Genomic DNA, 23,273 nt, shown 5'->3' with positions numbered 1-23,273 from the left:
CTTTTTTCCATATGAAGTGAACACACTCAAAGGTGTGTTGCCAGGGATTAGGGCACAGGGAACTCTGAGCCATATTTCTGCCTACCACACCCCTATGAAGAGTCTATCTGAAGCCAGGAGCCAGGAGCTGCTTCCAGGTCTCCCAAGCAAGTGCCGGGGCCCAAGGACTTGGGCCATCTTCTGCTTTCCCAGGTCATAGCAGAGAGCTGGCTTGAAAGTGGAACAGCCTGGATTCGAACTGACACCCATATAGGATGCAGGCACTGCAGGTGGCTTTACCCACTAGGCCATAGCCACAGTGAGGGTGGCCCCCTGTGTTTCTTCATCTTGATGCAGTAGACTTGGATGAGCTGACAGGCTGTCTTGGAAAGCATACAGCCCTTTATGGGTGGGTTTATGAATGTTTCTTTTTAACTTTTACTTATTCTTTTTTGTCCAGCATTACAGACTTCCTTAGTTTTTTCCAAAGACTTTGGTTTGCTTGTATTTGTTCGGAAGTCACTCACCTTTGATGAAGTAAGTTGAAAATCATTTTGTTTTCTTTGTGTATTCCTGTATATTGGAATGACTCTTGTTCTCATATTTACTATTTGTATTTCTTTTACAGTTTCGTGATTGTAGAGAAGAAGCCCTCAAATTTTTATATATCTTCTTAGAAAAACTTGGCCAGAAGATCATGCCTTACTCGCTTGATGTAAAGGTAAGGAGGGAAAAACTTATGTCTTTTATGTTAAAACATCTGTTTTTTGAAAAAAGGACTTATTTATTTATTTGAAAGGCAGAGTTAGAGGGAGGGAGGGAGGGACAGAGAGGTCTTCCATTGCTGGTTCACTCCCCAAATGGCCACACAATTGCCATGGCTGGGCCAAGCCAAAGCCAGGAACCAGGAACTTAATTCCAGTCTCCCACATTGGTGCAGGGGCCCAGGCACTTGGGCCATCTTCTACTGCTTTCCCAAGCACATTAGCAGGGAGCTGGATGAGAAGTAGAGCAGCCCGCACTTGAACAGATATCCCTAAGGGATACTGGTGTTTCAGGCAGCAGCTTTACCTACACTACACCACTGGCTCCAAAACCAGACATTCTAATAGGAGGTGCAGGTATTGCAAGTAACATCTTAGCTGCTGTGCCAAATGGCCAGCTCTAATTTTTTTTAATTTGTTAAGCTAAAGCTCTTGTCAGAGAAACTATTTTGATTTTTCTTATAAGTATCTTGATAGTATTTTGCACATGGTATAAAATAATACTTTTTGTAATAAGTCACAACAAATTGAAGATTTTTGAATAGTGGGAGATCCCAGAACACTTTAAAAGATGACTTTAAGGAATCTTCCCACTGAATAAGAGCCATATTTCCTGTAGCTCATGCGTTCTTTTCTTCTGAAAAGTTTGATTCTCAAGCCTCCCATTCTTCTCCACATCTGCAGATTCAGCCAACTGTTGATTGAAAATATTCAGGAAAAAAATGACTTCTGTACTGAACACGTACAGATTTCTTTGTCTTGTCATTCTCTAAACACTAGAGTGAATCTATTTATACATTGCATTAAGTATTATAAGTCATCTGGAAATGATTTAATGTATGCGGAAGGATGTAGGTAGGTTATGCGCAAATACTGTGCTACTGTATATGAGGGACTTGAGCATCTGCAGATTTTGGTATCTGAGGGAGATCTTGGAACCAATCCTCCATGGATGCTGAGGGATCACTATTTTGTAGATTTTTTTTTTAAAGATTTATCTATTTATTTGAAAGTCAGAGTTACAGAGAAGGAGAAGCAGAGAGAGAGAGAGAGATCTTCTATTGCTGGTTCACCCCCAAATGGCCAAAACTGCCAGGGCTAGGTGAGGGTGAGGCTGAAGCCAAGAGCATCATCTGGGACTCCCGCAAAGGTAGCAGGGTTCAAGAACTTCAAGCATCTTCCACTGGCTTCCCAGGAATATCAGCAGGGAGCTGGATTGGAAGTGGAGCAGCCAAGACTTGAACCAGCAGCCATATGGGATGCCAGCATCACAGTTGGTGGCTTTACCTGCTGTGCCACAGCACTGGCCCTTATTTTGTATATTTTATTTAAAGATTTAGTTACTTATTTGAAAGGCAGGGTGACAGGGAGAGAGATCCTTCAACTGTAGGTTCACTCCCCAAAATGCCCACAACAATTGGAGCTGGGCCAGGCCAAAGCCTGGAGTCCCAAACTCCATCTGGGTCTTCTTCATGTGTGGCAGGGGCCCCAGTACTCGGGCCTTCTTCTGCTGTTTTTCCAGGTGCATTAACAGGATGCTGGATTGAAAGAAGGAGCCACTACTGGGGCTTGTGCTCTGATACAAGATGTGGGCATCACAAGCTTAATCCACTGTGCCACAACACCCGCCCTTACATATATTTTTTAAAGATTTTATTTATTTCTTTGAGAGGTAGAGTTACAGACAGTCAGAAGAAGAGACAGAGAGAAAGGTTTTCCTTCCGTTGGTTCACTCCCCAAATGGCCGCAATGGCCACAGCTGCACCGATCAGGAGCCAGGAGCTTCTTCCAGTTTTCCCACATGGGTGCAGGGGCCCAAGCACTTGGGCCATCTTCTACTGCTTTCCCAGGCCATAGCAGAGAGCTAGATTGGAAGAGGAACAGCCGGGACTAGAACTGGTGCCAATATGGGTTGTCGGCGCCGCAGGCAGAGGATTAGCCTACTGCGCCACGACGCTGGCCCCCTACCCTCATATTTTGTAGGTTTTATTTATCTAAAGGGTATAAGATTGTTAATGATTGTTGGCCTATTTTTTAATAGTTTTTTCTTTGAAGATTTTTATTATTTATTTGAAAGGCAGAGTTAGAGAGGTGGAGGCAGAGGCAGAGGCAGAGAGAGATGTATCTTTCATCTGCTGGTTCATTCCTCAAATGGTTACAATGGCTAGAGCTGGACTGATTAGAAGGCAAGAGCTGCTTCTGGGTTTCCCAGGTGGGTGCAGGGACCCAAGGACTTGGGCCATCTTCTGCTGGTCTCCCAGGCACATTAGCAGGGAGCTAGATTGGAGGTGCAGCAGCTGGGACTTGAACCAACACCCATGTAGGATGCTAGCACTACAGGCAATGGCTTTACCCCTATGCCACAGTGCCAGCCCCAGTTTTTTCCCTTTTTGTTTTCTATCTTATTGGAGTCTTAATATTTTAATAAGTTTCCCCAGTGGGAATAGCTAATACAGATTTTTTTTCATAGTTTTTTTTCCAATTCCTTTAACAAACAGTTGGTCTCAATTTTTACCAAACTGAGTTTTTTTTTAATTTTTGATCTCTAGGTTAGAAATAAGACTTAATAGTCAAGAAACTCACCCGTCTTGTGGAGCTGGGGCCTCGTTCCTAGAGCACCTAATCTTTCGTGACACTGGGCTAGTTGTTGTAGCTGTTTCTCTCAGACTCTCTTTAGTTACCATTTTACCATTTGAATAAAATTTGAGAGAGATATTCATTTCTTTTTTAAAAAATATTTTATTTTATTTTTAAACATTATTTATTTGAAAATCAGAGATACACAGAGGGAGAAGGAGAGGCAGAGAGAGAGAGAGGTCTCCTGCGTGGATGACAGGGTCCAAGCACTTTCCCAGGCCATTAGTGGGGAGCTGGATATGAGCTAGAATAGCTGGGTCTTTAACCAGTACCCATATGGGATGCTCGCATCACAGGTGGCAGCTTTACCTGCTATGCTACAATGCAAATTTTAGTGATTTTTAATATCTACATTTATATGCTACAATATTATACTTTTCACACTTAAGTACTGTATTTTATTGTTTCATACATTGGAATTGGTCTTCTGAGATCTACTTTTAGCTATTATTTAATCTTAGTTTTTTTATCTTTTTGATGATTTTGGTATGTCTCCTTTTAAAAACTAGAATATTTGTACCAGCGTCTATACAAAAGACAGAGCTGCAAAATGTAAAATTCCAGCCCTCGACCTTCTCATTAAGGTAATTTTATGTTTGCAAATATGTATTTTATATTAAACATGTAACTTACAGAATACAACAGCAGAGTTTGGGGGAGTTTATGGGAGGATAGGGTTAAATTGCATGGAATGATGGATGACATTTTTTTTTTTTTAAGATTTTATTTATTTACTTGAGAGGTAGAGTTTCAGAGACAGAGACAGAGAGAAAGGTCTTCCTTCCGTTGTTTCACTCCCCAGATGGCCGCAATGGCTGGAGCTGCGCTGATCCAAAGCCAGGAGCCAGGAGCTTTTTCCCAATCTCCCATGCGGGTGCAAGGGCCCACTCGGGCCATCCTCCACTGCTTTCCCAGGTCACAGCAGAGAGCTGGATGGGAAGAGGAGCAGCCAGGACTAGAATCTGCACCCATATGGGATGCTGGCGCTGCAGGCGGAGGATTAACCTACTGTGCCATGGTGCTGGCCCCGACATTTTCTTTTTTTTAAATCCTTTTTATTTTTTTACTTTATTTATTTGAAAAGCAGAGTTACAGAGAGAGAAGGAGAGACAGAAAGAGGAACTTCATGTTTTCAAACCGTCACCCGACAATACCTTGATATTTCTTCTTAGAACTTTTGTGTAGTTGTGGGGAGCAACTGAGACTAGACTAAGTTACTGGAATTAAGACTTATTCTATGCATCTGCTCTCCCACAATATGGCGCTGGGGAGGAGTAAACTTCTATGCAGCTGCCTCTCGCCAGTTTGACTGATGAGCTGCAGGAGCTGATCCTGCTCCTGATTGGAGAAGAGCAGCGTGCTCGGCGTGTGGGTAGCAGAGTTGGGATTGGTGGAAGAGGACTATAAAGGAGGAGAGAAACAACATGCACCGGGAACATCTGAAGGAACACCTGAGCAACCCCTGAGAGAGCCGGCCGGCGGTGTGCCGCTCCTCCGCAGAAGCGGGGAAAGCAGCGGGGGGTGTGCCGTCCCTCCAACCTGGGAAGGACCAGCAGCAAACCCTGGAAGGGCCGAGCAGACGAAAGAACAGCGCAGGGTCTGGTGTCATTCCTCTGAGAATGGGGGAGCGACATGTAGTTAAAAAAAAAATTGAGGGTTATGAAGGGAATGAAGGAGAAAAGTAAGGAATTTATATCTCTTTCATGTGTCACCTTTATTACCTCTGGGGGAACCTTATCCTGTTAGGAATTGCTTAACAATCACCTTGTTCTGTCTTAGTTTTTTCCCCTGAAATATTTGCAGTAGGAATGGACCTACATATTGGCTTTTTTTAAACATTTATTCATTTATTTAAAAGGTAGAGTTATATAGAGAGAGGCAGAGTAAGGGCTCCCATCTGCTGGTTCACTCCCCAGATGGCCGCAATGGCTGGAGCTGTGCTGATCCGAAGCCAGGAGCTTCTTCTGGGTTCCCCGTGCAGGTGCAGGGGCCCAATTACTTGGGCAATCTTCTGCTTTCCCAGGCCATAGCAGAGAGCTGGATTGGAAGTGGAGCAGCTGGGACTTGGACTGCAGTGCCAGCCCATATGGGATGCTGGCACTGTAGGCGCTGGCCCCCACATATTGTCTTTAAGTGTGGATCAGGAATCTGTCACCTGTGTCACTGTTTTGGCATTCCTCTGGGCCTGGCTGGCCCTTGGTCTTGAGTGCCTGTGGGGGATGATTGCAGTTGTGTTACTAGTGTGTTGGGAAAGGTGGGCCCAGACCATCCCTCCCCATGCTCATCCACCACCCACCTGGAGAGAAAGGAGCCTGGGGAAGCTGAGCATCAGTCCCTGGAGATGTGGGATTCTGAAACTTTGCTGTGTACTGACACACTGGGTTAGGGGATGCCTTTATTTCTTTTGTTAGAAACTGAATTTGTATTCTTCTAGCTACTTCAGACTTTGAGAAGTTCTAGAATCATGGATGAATTTAGAGTTGGAGAATTATTTAATAAATTCTATGGAGAACTTGCATTGAAAACAAAAATATCAGATACAGGTGAGATGCATTTAAACTAATAACATGTAGAATATAATTTAGTTTATAATAATAGCTTTGTGTAAAACCTATCTGGAGAGATTCCACTATGAAAAACTAGATGTTTGGTGTTATATATTTACTTTTGAACTAAACATCTTCTCATTTTCTTATTGGTACATTTTATTAGCTTACTTAAATGTAGTTTTAGGGCTTCATTTGTCTGAAATTTGTTTTTCAGTTTTAGAAAAAGTCTACGAGCTACTGGGAGTATTAGGTGAAGTTCATCCCAGTGAAATGATAAATAACTCAGAAAACCTGTTCCGGGCTTTTCTGAGTGAACTTAAGACCCAGGTATGATGAACTTGGTGATACTCTGTTTCTATAGACTCAGTTACATTTTTCTCTTTCAATGATATGTTCTTAAAACATTCCATTTAGATGACATCAGCAGTAAGAGAGCCCAAGCTCCCCGTTCTGGCCGGATGTCTGAAGGGCTTGTCTTCACTTCTGTGTAACTTCACTAAGTCCATGGAAGAAGGTACTGCTTGCTTTACCTGACTTACTCTCTCTATTCAGAACTGCTTCAGTCTAACAAGAATTGCCTGTTAGCTTTTTTGAACTTGTAAACTGATTGTGAATTCACATGTAGTTGTGAGAACTAATCCAGAGACCTGTGTGCCCTGGTTGGTTTCTCCTGATGACATCACCTTTCTTGTCTGTAGCATGACCGAGAATTAACATTGGTGCCATCTTTGGACCTTTCTCAGATGTCATCAATGTTATGTGCATGCGTTTGTGCGTGGGTGGTTTGTGCTATGCTATTCTGTCACACAGCTTTGTGTATGTGCCATCAAAGTCAAGATACTGAGCAAAATCATTACAGGGTTCTCCTTGCTGCCCTTTCCCCCCTTGTTTTTTGATAATACTACTTTATTTTTGATAATAGTACTTTTTTTTTAGTCAATATTTTCTCCCAGTATGTGGCTTGTCTTTTCATTTTGTAAAGGTTTATTTATTTGAAGGCAAAAATTTTTAAGATTTTTATTTATTTATTTGAGAGATAGAGTTACAGATAGAAGGAGAGACAGAGAGAAAGATCTTCCATCTTATGGTTCACTCCCCAATTGGCTGCAAAGGCCAGAGCTGGGACTATCCTCAGCCAGGAGCCAGGGGCTTCTTCCCCATTTCCCATGCAGTTGCAGGGGCCCAAGCACTTGGGCCATCTTCCACTGCTATTCCAGGCCACAGCAGAGAGCTGGATCTAAAGAGGAGCAGCCAGGACTAGAACTGGCACCTATATGGGGTGCTGGCGCTTTAAGCCAGTGCTTTAACCCACTGTGCCATGGTGCTGGCCCCTATTTGCTTTAATTTATATGCGTTTGTTTTCACTTTACTTGAAAGGGAGAGAGCCGAACAGTGAATTAGGAACATATTCTCTCTTCTGGTTTATTCCCCAGATTTCCTACACAGACAGAGTTGGGCCAGGCTGAAGCCAGGAGCCTGGAATTCAGTCCAGGTCTTCCACATCAATGGCAGGGACTCCAGTACTTAACACTGTCAAGGGCTTTTCCCAAAATGCTCATTAGCAGGAAGTTGGATTGGAAGCAGAGTAGCCAGGACTCAAGTTAGGCACTCTGATATGGGATGTGGGTATCCCAACTGGCATGTATTTTTTTTTTTTTAAAGATTTATTTATTTATATGAAAGGCAGAGCTACAGAGAGGCAGAGCCAGAGAGGTCTTCCATCTCTGGTTCACTCCCCAAATGGCTACAGTGGCTGGAGTTGAGCCGATCTGGAGCCAGGAGCTTCTTCCAGGTCTCCCATTCGGAGAGCCACTTGTATTTACTTGAAAGTCAGAGTTACACAGAGAGAAGGAGAGGCAGAGAGAAAGAGATTACATCCACTGGTTCACTCCCCAGTTGGCTGCAATGGCTGGAGCTGTGCCAATCAGGAGCCAGGAGCTTCCTCCGGGTCTCCCACACAGGTGCAGGGGCCCAAGGACTTGGGCCATCTTCTATTGCTTTCCCAGGCCATAGCAGAGAACTGGTTCGGAAGTGGAGCAGCCGGTCTCAAACCGGCACCCATATGGGATGCCATTACTTCAGGCAGCGGCTTTACCTGCTACGCCACACTGCTGGCCCCAACTAAATATTTAAGAAATAAAAATCACTTGGGCATATGTTTATGAGTCTGTTTCTTTTTTATTTTCATTTTTTGTTATAGATTTATTTTATTTATTTGGAAGTCAAAGTTACAGAGAGAGAAGGAGAGGCAGAGAAATAGGTCTTCCATCCGCTGTTTCACTCCCCAATTGGCTGCAATGGCTGGACCTGCGCTACTCTGAAGCCAGGAGCCAGGAGCTTCCTCTGGGTCTTCCCATGAGGTCGCAGGGGCCGAATAACTTGGGCCATCTTCTGCTTTCCCAGGCCATAGCAGAGAGCTGGATCGGAAGTGGAGCAGCCAGGACTTGAAGCGGCATCCACATCGGATGGTAGTACTGCAGGTGGCAGCTTTACCCTCTATGCCACAGTGCCATTCCCTCTTTTATTTTATGTATTTATTTTTTTATTTGAGAGGCAGAATTACAGTGAGAGAGAGGGAGAGACAGAGAGAGGTCTTCTATCCGCTTGTTCATTTCCCAGTGGCTACAATGGCTGGAGCTGGGCCAGTATGAAGCCAGGAGCTTCTTCTAGGTCTCCCATGTGGGTACAGGGGCCCAAGCACTTGGGCCATCTTCCACTGCTTTCCTAGGCACATTAACAGAGTTGGATTGTAAATAGAGCAGCTGGGACTTAACCAGTACCCATATGGGATGTTGGCGCTGCTGGTGGTAACTTCTCCCACCCTGTCATAGTGCTGGCCCCTAAAAGTATAAATTTTAGAATAAGTTTGTTGGTGGGTACAGAAAAATTTTGTTGTGGTTTTGAAAGACAGTGCATTAAATTTGTATTTCAAGGAGAGTTGACATCTTTAATATATTGACTTTTTAAGCTCATGAATGCAATATATCTCTCCTTTTTTAGAACTTTGACTTTTTTATCAGCGTTTTGGAATTCTTAAGATGTAGAGCCTTATCTATTCATTTTTTTAAAAGATTTATTTATTTATTTGAAAGGCAGAGTCACAGAGAGGCAGAGGCAGAGGTCTTCCATCTGGTTCACTTCCCAAGTGGCCACAATGACTGGGGCTGGGCTGATCTGAAGCCAGGAACCAGGAGTTTCCCCCTTGTCTACCACATGGGTGTGGTGGCCCAAATTCTTGGGCCACCTTCTACTGCTTTATCAGGCCATAGCAGAGAGCTCGATCAGAGGTGGAGCAGCCTGGACTCGAACCAGTACCTATCTGTGATGCTGGCACTGCAGGCGATGGCTTTACCTGCTTTGCCTCAGTGCTGCCCTCCCCATTCATTTTTTTTTTTAAAGATTTATTTATTTATTTATTTGAAGTTAGCGTTACACAGAGAGAGAAGGAGAAGCAGAGAGAGAGAAAGAGAGAGAGAGGTCTTCTATCCGCTGTTTCACTTCCCAGTTGACTGCAACGGCCGGAGCTGTGCCAGGAGCCAGGAGCTTCTTCCAGGTCTCCCACGTGGGTGCAGGGACTTGGGCCATCTTCCACTGCTTTCCCAGGCCGTAGCAGAGAGCTGGATTGGAAGTGGAGCAGCTGGATTGGAAGTGGAGCAGCCGGGACTTGAACTGGTGCCCATATGGGATGCTGGCACTGCAGGCGATGGCTTTATCCACTATGCCACAGTGCCAATCCCCCCACCCATTCATTTTTTAATTCTGCTTAATCCACTTTTCTTTGTAGTTATCAACAGTGTTCTTGCACAGTAATTCAACATTAAAGGTTTACAGGATAATCTAGCTGACACAATCTAGCATTATGAAATTCATTTCTTTTTAAAAGGCAAATACAAGGCCGGCGCCGCGGCTCACTAGGCTAATCCTCCGCCTAGCGGCGCCGGCACACCGGGTTCTAGTCCCGGTCGGGGCGCCGGATTCTGTCCCGGTTGCCCCTCTTCCAGGCCAGCCCTCTGCTGTGGCCAGGGAGTGCAGTGGAGGATGGCCCAGGTGCTTGGGCCCTGCACCCCATGGGAGGCCAGGAAAAGCACCTGGCTCCTGGCTCCTGCCATCGGATCAGCGCGGTGCGCCGGCCGCAGCGCGCCGGCCGCGGCGGCCATTGGAGGGTGAACCAACGGCAAGGGAAGACCTTTCTCTCTGTCTCTCTCTCTCACTGTCCACTCTGCCTGTCAAAAAAAAAAAAAAAAAAAAAAAGGCAAATACAATCTTAAACTCTAAAACATTATTTGAAAAATGTGTTTACTCTTCTTTATCATGCTTATAATTTTCGTACTTCCTGTGTTTTATTTTCATTAGGTTGAAACTTGTAAAATTGCTGTAAACAGTTACTATTTTAAATTATTTTGCTTTAGTGTTAAATTTATTTGAGAGAGAGTGACAGAGAGAGAGAGCAAGCGAGCCAGCTCCCATCCACTGCTTGGTTCCCCCAAAGCCCACAATGACCCCTGACTGGCACCAAAGTTGGGAGGCGGAAATGTAATTCAGGTCTTCATGTGAGTGGCAATAACCCAATCATCTGAGCCATCACCACTGCCTCCAGGGTCTGTGTTAGCAAAAAGCTGGAGTCAATAGCTGGAGCTGGAGTTGGACCCAGGTACTCCGGTGCAGACCATGGCCATCCTAACTGGTGTCTTAATCACTAAGCCAAACGCCTGCTCCGCAAAACCCAGCAGTTTTTGTATATATATATATATATATATATATATATATATATGTATTTTTTTGACAGGCAGAGTGGACAGTGAGAGAGAGAGACAGAGAGACAGAGAGAAAGGTCTTCCTTTGCCGTTGGTTCACCCTCCAATGGCTGCCGCGGCCAGCGCGCTGCCTTTGTTACCTTGGATTTTCTTGCTGCTTTTCTGCAGTTATAGCTGCAGCAGTATTAACTTGCACCTGCCTGGCTGCATGTGAATCTGCAGGAGACCGTGGGACTTGACACAGGCGTCAGGCTGTCTGCAATAAAGCCATGGGTTGTAGAGTGTTGGCAGGTTGTGTCAGGTGGTACTGGGGCTGTAATTTGTGACAGGGCCATCTGTTTATTGTTTCCGCAGATCCCCAGACTTCAAGGGATATTTTTGATTTTACACTAAAGGCAATTCGTCCCCAGGTAGGATTAAAATCAGCCTCATTCTTCTGCAACTGAGACTTGTGATTTTTTAAACACTGATGGTTAATTCTTTTCTAAACCAGGTTGATCTGAAGAGATACGCTGTGCCATTAGGTAAGATTCTGTGTTTAGTAAAGTATGATGTTTTTAGATTACTAAGTGAATGTCTCAGGTAAGCTTTTGCTTTTAAACTGTGAATGGAAGTAAATATAACATTTGTGGTGTTTTACACATTTATTTATGACAAGACTTTTGGGGACTTTTTAGCACACTGGTTTAGATGTTCACACTTGGGTTACATGATTTTAAAAAAATATATTTTAGGGCATCCTTGATTTGATCCAGACTGTTTTATTCTGATGTTGGCTAAATAAATCCTGATCCTCATTCAGGCCCTCGTTTGGGTTTTGTCAGCCAAACTGTGGCCTTCTGATTTAATTTGGGATTGGCACAGTCCAGGACTGATCCGAACGCCTGGGTAATCAGCCTGTAGTGGTCCTTAGTCTTTCTAAATGGTTTTTACTTTGCCATATGCCTGCAGTTGTCCTCATTCTCTGTTCTGGCTTCTGTTGTCCCATTTCAAATGTGATGGTTTTTCCTTTGCAGCTGGCCTACGTTTGCTTACCCTGCATGCATCTCAGTTTAGCACCTGCCTTCTGGACAACTACATCCTGTTATTTGAAGTACTGTCCAAATGGTGTAGCCATACAAATGTAGAATTGAAAAAAACTGCACATTCAGCTCTGGAATCCTTTCTGAAACAGGTATTATTAATTCAGTCTTTACTTAAAAATAATTTCTCCACACTAAATTTAAATTCCAAACTTTGTGAGGATGTTTGAAAAATAAATACAAGTTGACAAAATTTTTTAAAGATTTATTTATTTGAAAGACTAAGTTAGAGAGAGAGAGATATCTTCCATCCACCGTTTCGCTCCCCAAATGGCTGCAATTGCCAGAGCTGGGCCAGACCGAAGCCAGGAGCCAGAAGCTTCATCTGGGTCTCCCACATGGGGTCAGGTGCCCAAGCATTTGAGCTGTCTTCCACTGCTTTCCCAGGCACATTAGTAGGGATCTGGATTGGAATTGGAGCAGCCAGGACTTGAACTGGCACCCATGTAGGGTGCTGGCACTGCAGGCAGTGGCTTAATCCATTATGCCAAAGCACTATCCCTGACTATTAGCTTTTGTAGTACTTAAGCAGAAATCGTTCCTCTTGCTCAGCTACAGGGGTGGCAATGGACTGAAAAGCTAGGAAGATCGTATACTTAATCACAACCAACATTGAGATGAGTTTAACAGGAAAATTGTGGCTGTAGGAGGTGGAGGGAAAGGTGGATGGCTGGGCAGGACAGGTAGTGAGGAGCCTTTCTCCTCCACCATCTCCAGGGAGGTAAGCAGCTGCTGTCGGAAGAGACGTGGCTCTGTGTCAGAAATCTTTGCCTAACCAGTGACTGCAAAGATTTGTCTTGTGTTTTCTTCAGGAAATTTTGTATAGTCTCAGCATTTACATGTAGTTTAATCAATTTTTGTGTGTAGTGTAAAATCAGGATTGAAATTGATTTTTGTTTAAAAAGACTCTTTCCCTATTGTGATTATCTGCTTCTCAAAATACTTTTCTTGGGGCTGGTGCTGTGGCGTAGCAGGTAAAGTCGCTGCCTGCAATGTCGGCATCCCACATGGGCGCTGGTTTGAGTCCTGGCTGCTCCTCTTCCAATCCAGCTCTCTGCTGTGGCCTGGGAAAGCAGTAGAGGATGGCTGAAGTCATTTGGCCCTGGCACCCGTGTGGGAGAGCCAGAAGAAGCTCCTTGCTCCTGGCTTTGGATAGACTCAGCTCCGGCTGTTGCGGCCTTCTGGGGGAGTGAACCAGTGGATGGAGGACCTTTCTCTCTCTCTGCCTTTCTGTGGTTCTGCCTTTCAAATAAGTAAATAAATAAATCTTTTTTTGTTTTTAAAGTACTTTTCTCTTTTGCCACACTTTTAACATAAGCTCTGTAGTTTGTGGCTTGTGTTTTTCAAGGACTGAGCTATCTTGTCTCCCTTTCTGAGTGTTGATTATAATCTCTCTTTGTTGATGCATTCTGAGCCCCCTGGTCCTCCCAGCTCTATCACCCTCCAGACAGATGAGTTTTCTGCTTTCCCCGGGAACCCTTATTCAAAGCATGTGTTTTTGCACAGATGTTTTCTGCATCTCTGTGGTCTCTTTTAGCCCCTTTCTGTAGGAAAATATGCATCGCATACAATACAGCCTTATTTAAGAAAGTCTTTTCTGAACTTGATGAAGGCTAACTTTAAGCAAATCGAAGCAAAAGGTGTTACAAAGAAAAACAACACAGTGTTTATATAATAGTATATTATGTGTTTATACAAATCTCATCTTTTCATACTTGTGTGAATCCTTTGTTCTATTAAATATTTCTTAAAAATAAATGCTATGCAATTGCAGGTTTCTTTTATGGTGGCCAAAGATGCAGAAATGCATAAGAGCAAGTTGCAGTACTTTATGGAGCAGTTCTATGAAATCATCAGAAATGTGGATTCGAACAACAAGGAGTTATCCATTGCTATTCGTGGATATGGACTTTTTGCTGGAGTATGGTTCATTAATATACTTTATTTTTTTATTTCCCTGGAGTGTTTGAGGGAGCATAAATTATTACATTTTGAATAACATCTTGTACTTGTGAAAATGTTCGTTTTTACAACTGTTAAACATTTTTTAGTGTATTATGTACTAGAATTCTGTACATATATTATCTCAAATCCTTGTAATTCTCCTATATTCCAGATGTTATTCTCTTTTACAGATGAGGATAGGTAACTTATTGAAGGACACACAGAATTGACAGAACCAAGACATAAATCCAAACCGAAGTCTGAAAACTAGAAATACTATGTGTTTTCCACTATGCTATGCTGCCCCTTATTTACATATAAAATGGTGGTTGATTTAACTCAGAGTTTTAGACAGGGAAGTTCATATGACAGATAAGTTATGTCTAAGAGTATTAAGGCAATGCTACTTATTTTCTTCCTAGTAGGTCTCTGTGACTACTACTTTGCAGAGAAAATAGCTTCATACCTGTCTTTCTACACATCTGTCCATCAGTGCCACTCTTCACTTTTTAAAATCTTCATGTATATTTGTCTGCTGCTTTAAATATACTTAGGGCAGAAGAAACAGTGGGAGAACGCTCAGAGGCAATAGGTAGCAGGAATATTCTACTTTACATCCTGGTTAGCAACTTGACTGGTTCATGGAGGCTGGGCCATGTCCATGGTACAACTGGAGTTTGACCGGTGAGAAAGAAGAATCTGGACCAGATGCAGAGGTCTAAAGAGACCTTTGAGGCCGGCGCCGCGGCTCACTAGGCTAATCCTCCGCCTAGCGGCGCCGGCACACCGGGTTCTACTCCCGGTCGGGGCGCCGGATTCTGTCCCGGTTGCCCCTCTTCCAGGCCAGCTCTCTGCTGTGGCCAGGGAGTGCAGTGGAGGATGGCCCTAGTGCTTGGGCCCTGCACCCCATGGGGGACCAGGAGGGGCACCTGGCTCCTGGCTCCTGCCATCGGATCGGCGCGGTGCGCTGGCCGCAGCGCGCCAGCTGCGGCAGCCATTGGAGGGTGAACCAACGGCGGGGGAGGACCTTTCTCTCTGTCTCTCTCTCTCACTGTCCACTCTGCCTGTCAAAAAAAAAAATAAATAAATAAAAAAATAAAGAGACCTTTGAAAAAAAAATCTGAAACTGGGCAGTTGTGTTCTAAGATTTGTGAGTTAGAGAATGAGACTCTGTGCTTGGTGTGCAGGAGCTCCACAGAGGGTTTGGCCCCAGTCCCTCCTGTGGGTGGCTAGCCTTGTTTGAGATCTCCCATCTAAACGGAACCTAGAAGAGAGGTAACCATCAAGAAATGCTTTGTGTCTGAATAAATATTTTAGGATGTGATTAGAGGTCATCATAAAACATATCTTTGTAAAGTACTGTGTAAGCTTTGTGTCTTTCTTCTCAACTAACTAGCTGATATTCACCAGCTTTAACACAACACCTAAAAAGCCGTAATTTTGACATGAGTAAGATTGACAAAGCCTTCTCCTTTACCTTTCCTGAAGCCTTGCAAGGTCATCAATGCCAAGGATGTTGACTTCATGTATGTTGAGCTCATTCAGCGCTGTAAGCAGATTTTCCTCACCCAGATGGACACTGCTGATGACCACATGTATCAGATGCCGAGTTTCCTCCAATCCATTGCCAGTGTCTTGCTTTACCTCGACACTGTAAGTCATGTTTCGTTAAGCTGATAACAATTCCAAGTATTTCAGCTCATTCCTCAAATAATGTGTTGCATTTACTACAGGTACCATCGTGTTCAACATGACATTTTTAACTGGTATTTTGTGTGAACAGAATTATTATCATGAACATGTAATTTTTTTTGTTATACAGAGCAGGACAAATATTTTTTTACTCCTTCTAACCTTCTAAAATATCTAGAATTGCCCCTCGGGATGGAGTTGTACCTGAAATGTCATTTAGACAATTTCACTCTGATTGTTTTTATTTAGGTCATCAAAGTAGTAAATATTAAGCTTAGCAGATTAGATAATAAGTCAGGTTTTTCACTGATCTAGTAGGTGTTAAGTCCAGTGGTAGTATTTGGTATGTTTGTATTATTCCTCTATTGACTGTTTCCCTTTCTAACTTTTGGTCTGCTCTCCAATTCTGGCAGGTTCCTGAGGTATACACTCCAGTCCTGGAGCATCTCATGGTGGTACAGATAGACAGTTTCCCACAGTACAGTCCAAAAATGCAATTGGTCTGTTGCAAAGCCATGGTGAGGCTTTTCCTGGTCTTGGCAGAGAAGGGGCCAGTTCTCTGGAATTGCATCAGTACTGTGGGTAAGTGTGCAGTTTATTCTTGTTGTTGTGATGATTGATGAATATGTAACAGGTCGGTTGATGTAGGTAAACAAAATAGAGTCGCCAAACTGTTTTGTATCTTTGTCTCTTGGAGAACTCCTAAAATTTTGATGGGCCACACTCTCATCCTTTTGCTTCTGAATCTTAATAATTCAAATTTTGAAATAAAGATAATATTAAACTTAGAAAAGAAATTGAGAAGGAAAATTATGTTTCAGAAAGTATTGATTATCATTTTTATTAAGTGTTTGATTGTATTATACAATGTTTCCTTCATTTTTTCCTTTTTTTTTTTCAGTACATCAGGGTTTAATCAGAATATGTTCTAAGCCAGTAATGCTTCAAAAGGTAAATTCTGAATCTAATGTTTCAAAAGTAAGCATGATGATTGAATGTTGAAAGTTGCTGTGGTTTCGATATACTTTTCTTAGTCATTAGCCATAACTTAATGTTTAGAAAAGTGTAGGACAAGATGCCTATGTGTTGTGTCAGATATGAGAATAACTTTACTGTTTTGACCCTTTCTACAGAAAGGGTTTTCTCCCTTGAAACTCTAAGACAAAATCCTAGGGTATCTTAGGGGAAGCATATCTTAGCTATTAGAAGATACAGGAAATAGAATGAGAGACTGAACTGTGAAATACATGATGTATTGTGCAGTCAGTGGATACTCTGTTGAAGTACTTGTTGGTATGTCACAATTTTAGTCATGGAAGAATCATACCTCTTTTTAATCCATTTTCTTTTTGTGATGCTTTCATAGTGTATTTCTCAATCTAATCATGTAGTCTGCAGCAGCTGATAAGCATAGAAAATTTGGAAAATCGGCAAGTTGTGGCAGCACTGCTGCTTCTGTAAGCCCATTGGCTAAAGCTAGTGTGTTGTCTTTCTGGCCAGGGCTCGGAGTCTGAATCTGAAGAGCATCGTGCCACAGGGGAAGTTAGAACTGGAAGGTGGAAGATGCCCACCTGCAAAGACTATGTGGATCTTTTTAGAAATCTCCTGAGCTGTGACCAGATGATGGTAAAATTAATTTGAAACCCATAAAAGTACCTATTTCCTCTCTTTATGATTCTTCATGGTTTTAGATCTAAAGCTCATTTATTCCTAAATTGTATTTTCTTAACTTTCAAAGACTTTTTAAGAAACATTTCAAGTAATAAAAAATTAAAACAGTATAAATCAGGACAGTTGAAGTAAAATTTGAAAATAAGTGAAAGGAACACAAACAGCCAGAGCTGTGCTGATCTGAAACCAGGAGCCAGGAGCTTCTTTCGGGTCTCCCACGTGGGTGCAGGGGCCCAAGGACTTGGGCCATCTTCTACTGCTTTCCCAGGCCATAGCAGAGAGCTGGATTGGAAGTGGAGCATCCAGGTCCTGAACTGGTGCCCATATGGGATGCTGGCGCTTCAGGCCAGTTGGTTAACTCACTGCGCTGTAGAGCCGCCCCATAAATAAAATCTTTAAAAAAAAATTTATTTATTTGAAAGGGGTAAAGAGGAAGAGAGATTTTCCATCTGCAGCATCCTTCCCCAGATGGCCACAATGGCCAGGGCTGGGCCAGCTTCATCTGGATTTCCCACATGGGTCTTAGGGGCCCAAACACTTGGGCCATCTTCTGTTGCTTTTTCCAGGCCATTGGCAGGGAGCCGGATTAGAAGTGGAATAGCTAGGACATGAACTGGTACCTAAGCATTGAACTCTTATTTATTTATTTGTTTAAGATTTATTTACTTGAGAGGCAGAATTAGAGAAAGAGGGAGAGACAGGTCTTTTTTTTTTTTTTTTTTTTTTTTAGATTTACTTATTTGAAAGAGTCAGATTTTTCATCAGTTGGTTTGCTGCAGCAGCCAAGCTGGGCTGATCCAAAGCCAGGATCTTCTTCAGGGTCTCCCACATGGGTGCACACTTGGGCCATGTTCTACTGCTTTCCCAGGCCATCAGCTGGATCGGATTTGGAGCAGACAGGACTTGGAGCGGCACCTGTATGGCATGCCAGCACTGCAGGTGGATGCTTAACCTACTACATTACAGCACCGGCCTCAATGTTGAACTCTTTTTAACATTAACTACTAGAGGGCTCACATGGTGATGGAGCAGATAAAGCTGCTGCCTGTGATGCCAGTATCCTGTATGGGCACTAGTTTTGAGTCCTGGCTGCTCCACTTCTATCCTCCTCCCTGCTAGTGGCCTGGGAAAAGTAGCAGAGGATGATCCACATGCTCTGGCCCCCACTACCCATATGGGAGACCTGGATGTGGCTCCTGGCTCCTGGCTTCATCCTGACCCAGCCCTAGCTGTTACGACCATCTGGGGAGTGAACCAGCAAATGGAAGATCTCTCTCTGTCCCTACCTCTAACTGAGTTTCAAATAAAAAAGGAATAATTACTATAGCTGTGTTCCAATTTTCTAGCAGATGTTTCTTTTTTTTTTTTTTTTTTAAGATTTATTTATTTGGAGTCAGAGTTACACAGGGAGAAGCAGAGAGAGAGAGAGGTCCTACATCCGCTGGTTCACTCCCCAGTCGGCCAGAACTGCTGGAGCTGTGCTGATTCAAAGCCAGGAGCCAGGAGCTTCCTCTGGGTCTGCTACGCGGGTGCAGGGACCCAAGGACTTGGGCCATATTTCTACTGCTTTCTCAGACCATAGCAGAGAGCTGGATTGGAAGTGGAGCAGCCAGGACTAGAACTGGCACCCATCTGTGAGCTGGTGTGTCAGGCCAGAGCATTAACCTGCTGTGCCACAGCGCTGGCCCCTGGTAGATGTTTCTTAACTATCTTCTTTTAGCCAGGTAGTGGTTAGTATTTTATTTGACATTTTTATTGTTTTGTGTTTTTTTATTTAGTGAGAGAGAGTGAGCAGGAGCTCCAATCCACTGCTTCATTTTTCAGATGCTTTCATTGGCCCCATCTGGGGCCAAAGCTGGGAGCCATCAATCCAGGTCTCCCATGTGGATGGCAGGGACCACTTCAGCCATCACCTGCTGCTTCCCAGGGTGCATATTAGGAGGAATCTGGAATTGGGAGTAGAGCTGGGACTTGATATGAAATATGGGTGTTCCAGCCATTGGCTTAACCACTAGGTCATATGCCTCTCCCTGTGAGCATTAATAGCCTAGAATAAGCAATTTTGTCAGTAGATAATTCTTACTTTTTGAAAAACCTTAGGTGTTTTAAGTTTTTACTTTTAAAAGACTTATTTATTTTTTTGAAAGCTGAAGTTACAGAGAGAGGAGGCACAGGCAGAGAGAGAGAAGTCTTTTACCCGCTGGTTCACTCCCTAAATGGCTGTAACAGCCATGGCTGGGCCAGACTAAAGCAAGGAGCCAGAAGCTTCATCCAGATCTCCCATGTGGACTGGACTTGGGCCATCTTCTACTTTCCCAGGCCATAACTGAGAGCTGGATTCAAAGTGGAGCAGCCGGGATGCAAACTGGCGCCCATATTGGATGCCGGCACTGCAGCCACTGCTGGCACTGGGCTAAGGGCAGCTTTACCTGCTATGCCACAGCAGCAGTCCCCAGGTATCCCTATGTTTTGAGGTTAAGTCCCCTAAAAACATTTGACTATTGGCAGAATAATTTGTCTATAATTTTTGAATGGTAGAATAGATTCACTAAAAAAAAACAAAAAAAACAAAAACAAGTGTTCCAGGACTTCAGAGTGCTCCTTCCTACCTTTTTTTTTTTTTTTTTTTTTTTTTTTTGCTTTTTAACATTTATTTATGTATTCAAAAGGCAGTGTTTCAGAGAGGCAGAGGCAGAGAGAGAGAGAGAGAGAGAGAGAGAGGTCTTCCATCTGCTAGTTCACTCACCAAATGGCTGCAATAGCCAGAGCTGGTCTGATCCGAAGTCAGGAGTCAGGAGCTTCTTCTATGTCTCCCACATGGGTGCAGGGGCCCAAGAACTTGGGCCATCTTCTGCTTTCCCAGGCCATAGCAGAGAGCTGGATTGGAAATGGAGAAGCCAAACTCCAACTGGTGTCCATATGGGATGCTGGCACTGCAGGTGGTAACTTTACTTGCTACACCACAGCGCCAGCCCCACTTTTTTTTTTTAATTTTTATTTATTTGAAAGACAGTTAGAGATAGAGAGAGAGAGAGAGAAAATCTTCCATCCGCTCATTCACTCCCCAAATGGCTGTAGTGGCCGGAGCTGAGACTATCTGAAGCCAGGAGCCAGGATCTTCTTGCAGGTCTCCCACATGGGTGCAGGGGCCCAAGGACTTGGGCTGTCCTCTGCTGCTTTCCCAGACATATTACCAGGGAGCTTGATTGGAAGTGGAGGAGCTGGGACTCGAACCTGCGCCCGTGTGGCCATGTTGGCACTCTAGGCCAGGACTTTAACCTGTTGTGCCACAACGCCAACCCCGAATAGCTTCACTTTTAAAGTAATGATTATATTTTAAATCATTCCTGAGAGTCATGCATGTATATGTATGCATGTTTGTGTATGTACACATATGTGTATGTACACAAGCATAGCAATTACATTCTGAGTGTTAACTGTGACACTTTGTGTTTGTATGTGCATATGCACACACAAAGTAACTGGCCTAAGAGCTTTGGCAAGGATTGGACCTAAGTGGTCTTACTCATTGCTGTGTGCAAATGTTACCACTTGTCATGTGGCTGGGTAAGACCCTTTGACTGAAATGATGCTGTGATGATAATTTAAGAAGGTGAATACATTTTGCAGCTTGAAAATTTTCAGGTTTGTCTGCTACAGTTTACACATCTGTTTGCGTAATATTTAATGTATGTATACATCTCTCTGTCCATAACAGTGCTTTTGAAATGCTCTTACTTCCTTGGTACAACATTTGGAAGTCTTTTTCTCTTATTTAAAGGATTGTATTTTACCAGATGAAGCATGTCTCTTTGTGAATTCTTCTCTTCAAAGTCTGAATCATTTACTCTATGATGAATTTATAAAATCTGTTTTGAAGATTGTTGAGAAATTGGATCTTACACTAGAAAAACAGACCGTTGGGGAGCAAGAGGTTAGTTGTTTTTGTCAATAATAATTTTGTATATGTTTTATACCAACTGTCTTTGCATGTGAATATTCAGGAAAGATAACACATTTGTGTGGGTTTGAAGAAAATTGGTTTCTTCAGGATTATTGTGTGCCATTTATGTTTTTCTATTGGACATAGCCTAATGTATAGAAAATTTTATCACTAGGTTGTTTTTTTTAAGGACTTGTTTATTTGAAAGGCAGATCTTCCATCTGCTGGCTAACTTCCCAGATGGTCTCAATGGTTGGGACTGGACTAGACCCAAGTCAGGAGCTTGGAACTCTCCCTGGTTTCCCACATGGGTAGCAGAGCCCCAAGAGCTTGAGTCATAGTCCTCTGTCTTCCCAGGAACATTACTAGGGAGCAGGATGTGAAGCAGAGCAGTGGGGACTCAAACCAGCACTCCAATATATGACTGGAGTTGAGGCATAAGCAACTGTGCCACAACACTGGTCTCTATCGCTAGCTTTTAACAATAGTACTTTATATATTATTATATAAGTTTATATAATATATAAATACATATAAATTATACAAAATTTATATATGTTCAATATATAAATATAAATGTATAATAAATATAAAACAATATATTACATGTAAATGCATAAATATAGGAATTTTGTATATTATATATTGAATATATAAATAAATATAATACATAATATAAATATATAAACATTTACATATTGCATACACTGTTATATGATTATATAAATATATAGTATATTAAAATAATATTTTGGAAAAAGTTGTATACTTTGATTCCTTGACCAATAGTTAAGAGTCACATAATTTGTGTAGAAATGACTTTTTGTAGTAGGGTAGATGAACCTGGGGTTCTTCTTGTCTGTAGCTGAGGAAACTGCAAAGGGTTGTGAGATGTTGAATGTGTTCTTGAGGTAGTGCTCAAGGACTGCTAACACTGCTCTTTCTCAAGCTCAAAGCTGCCAGTGAGGAGCTGCCCGGTTGTCAACAGGGGTTCGTAGTAACAAACCGGGCAGGTGTGGAGGGGCTGGGGTTCCGGCGTGACATGTGGAGTGTGGCAGTGGTTTTCAGACTAGACTGTGGTAGGTATGCTTCCGGCCTGGGTGCTTCTGCTGAGACCTGGAACATCTACTGGGAGGCAGTGGGGAGGAGATGCATCGGGTGGAGAACTGCAGCTGGAAAAGGCAGTGGCCCCGGGGCTGCATTGCTCCTGCGTGTGCTGTTTTCTGAGTGTTGCATTACTTTGTTGGCTTTGTATGTGTCTCAAGTAATTTCACCTGAAAAAAACTTGCCAAAAGGGACTTCCTGAAACTGTTAGCACGTCTTGTCATTGTTGATGCTTTTAGTGGCTTCCCTTTCTCTCTCTGTCCTGCCCCTGCTTTGTCCCAGGCCAGCTGCCACCTGCAGTCTAGTCTTCAGAGCCTCACCCTTCTTTGTAGATGCCAGTTCTCTCTCTTTCTCTCTTTCTTTCTTTCTCTCTTGTTCTCCTTTAAAGATTTATTTTATTTATTTTTTTTGTGATGGGCCTCAGCCTCCACAACCTGTTTTCTTTTTTTTTTCCTTTTTAAAGATTTATTTATTTTTTGAAAGTCAGAGAGAGAAGGAGAGGCAGAGAAATAGGTCTTCCATTGCTGGTTCACTACCCTGCAACGGCTGCAGCAGCTGGACCTGCGCTAATCCAAAGCTAGGAGCAGGAACTTCTTCTGGGTTTCCTACTCAGGTGCAGGGGCCCAATTACTTGGGCCATCTTCTACTGCTTTCCCAGGCCATCGCAGAGAGCTGGATGGGGCCACGAACTGGCGCCCATATGGGATGCCAGCACTGCAGGCGGCAGCTTCACCCGCTCTGCCACAGTGCCAGTGTAAAGATTTTAATTATTTATTTAAAAAGCAGAGCAACATAGATCTTCCATCTTCTGGTTCACTCCCCAAATGGTCAGAATAGCCTGGGCTGCCATAGGCCAAAGCCAGGAGCAAGAAGCTCCATTTTGGTCTCCTACATGGGTGGCAGGGACCCAAATACTTGGCCCATCCTCTCCTGCCTTCCCAGGTATGTTAACAGGGAGCTGGATCGGAAGCAAATCAGCTGGTACTCAACTTGTGCTCTGACTACTAGTTACAGGTGTTGCAAGCAGTGGCTTAACCTGCTAGGCCATATTAGGGCCCCCCCCCCCCCCCCGCCATGTTTCTAAATGCTGGTGTAACATTTGGGTCTGAATATACATATTATATTTGATAATACAGGTTTGGTAACACAAACAT

At 43.3% G+C, this 23,273-nt stretch overlaps 1 protein-coding gene across 10 annotated transcripts in view; it reads left to right on the top strand.

Annotated features, from left to right (window-relative positions):
- The window catches only part of PRKDC (protein kinase, DNA-activated, catalytic subunit), a 177,743-nt gene that overhangs the window by 1,049 nt on the left and 153,421 nt on the right, over nucleotides 1-23,273 (top strand). For 9 of the 10 annotated variants that reach the window (XR_011389983.2, XR_016235620.1, XR_016235617.1 and 6 more), the window contains exons 2-16: nucleotides 440-516; nucleotides 608-700; nucleotides 3,890-3,964; nucleotides 5,815-5,923; nucleotides 6,144-6,256; nucleotides 6,344-6,443; nucleotides 11,038-11,093; nucleotides 11,177-11,207; nucleotides 11,700-11,857; nucleotides 13,540-13,686; nucleotides 15,198-15,362; nucleotides 15,815-15,983; nucleotides 16,303-16,352; nucleotides 16,902-17,027; nucleotides 20,854-21,006. Coding sequence is in view for 3 of the 10 variants with exons in the window: in XM_070076562.2 (XP_069932663.2) it covers nucleotides 440-516; nucleotides 608-700; nucleotides 3,890-3,964; nucleotides 5,815-5,923; nucleotides 6,144-6,256; nucleotides 6,344-6,443; nucleotides 11,038-11,093; nucleotides 11,177-11,207; nucleotides 11,700-11,857; nucleotides 13,540-13,686; nucleotides 15,198-15,362; nucleotides 15,815-15,983; nucleotides 16,303-16,352; nucleotides 16,902-17,027; nucleotides 20,854-21,006 (1,622 nt within the window). In the remaining 7 variants the exon portion in view is untranslated. Of the gene's footprint in view, nucleotides 1-439; nucleotides 517-607; nucleotides 701-3,889; nucleotides 3,965-5,814; nucleotides 5,924-6,143; nucleotides 6,257-6,343; nucleotides 6,444-11,037; nucleotides 11,094-11,176; nucleotides 11,208-11,699; nucleotides 11,858-13,539; nucleotides 13,687-15,197; nucleotides 15,363-15,814; nucleotides 15,984-16,302; nucleotides 16,353-16,901; nucleotides 17,028-20,853; nucleotides 21,007-23,273 lie in introns of those variants that run through there. The other variant, XM_070076566.2, reaches the window with a different exon arrangement.

This window comes from Oryctolagus cuniculus, chromosome 6 (assembly GCF_051225735.1).
Source record: "Oryctolagus cuniculus isolate XC-2025 breed Fujian yellow rabbit chromosome 6, ASM5122573v1, whole genome shotgun sequence".
Taxonomy (NCBI): domain Eukaryota; kingdom Metazoa; phylum Chordata; class Mammalia; order Lagomorpha; family Leporidae; genus Oryctolagus; species Oryctolagus cuniculus.
This window is presented reverse-complemented; position numbering and strand designations above follow the sequence as displayed.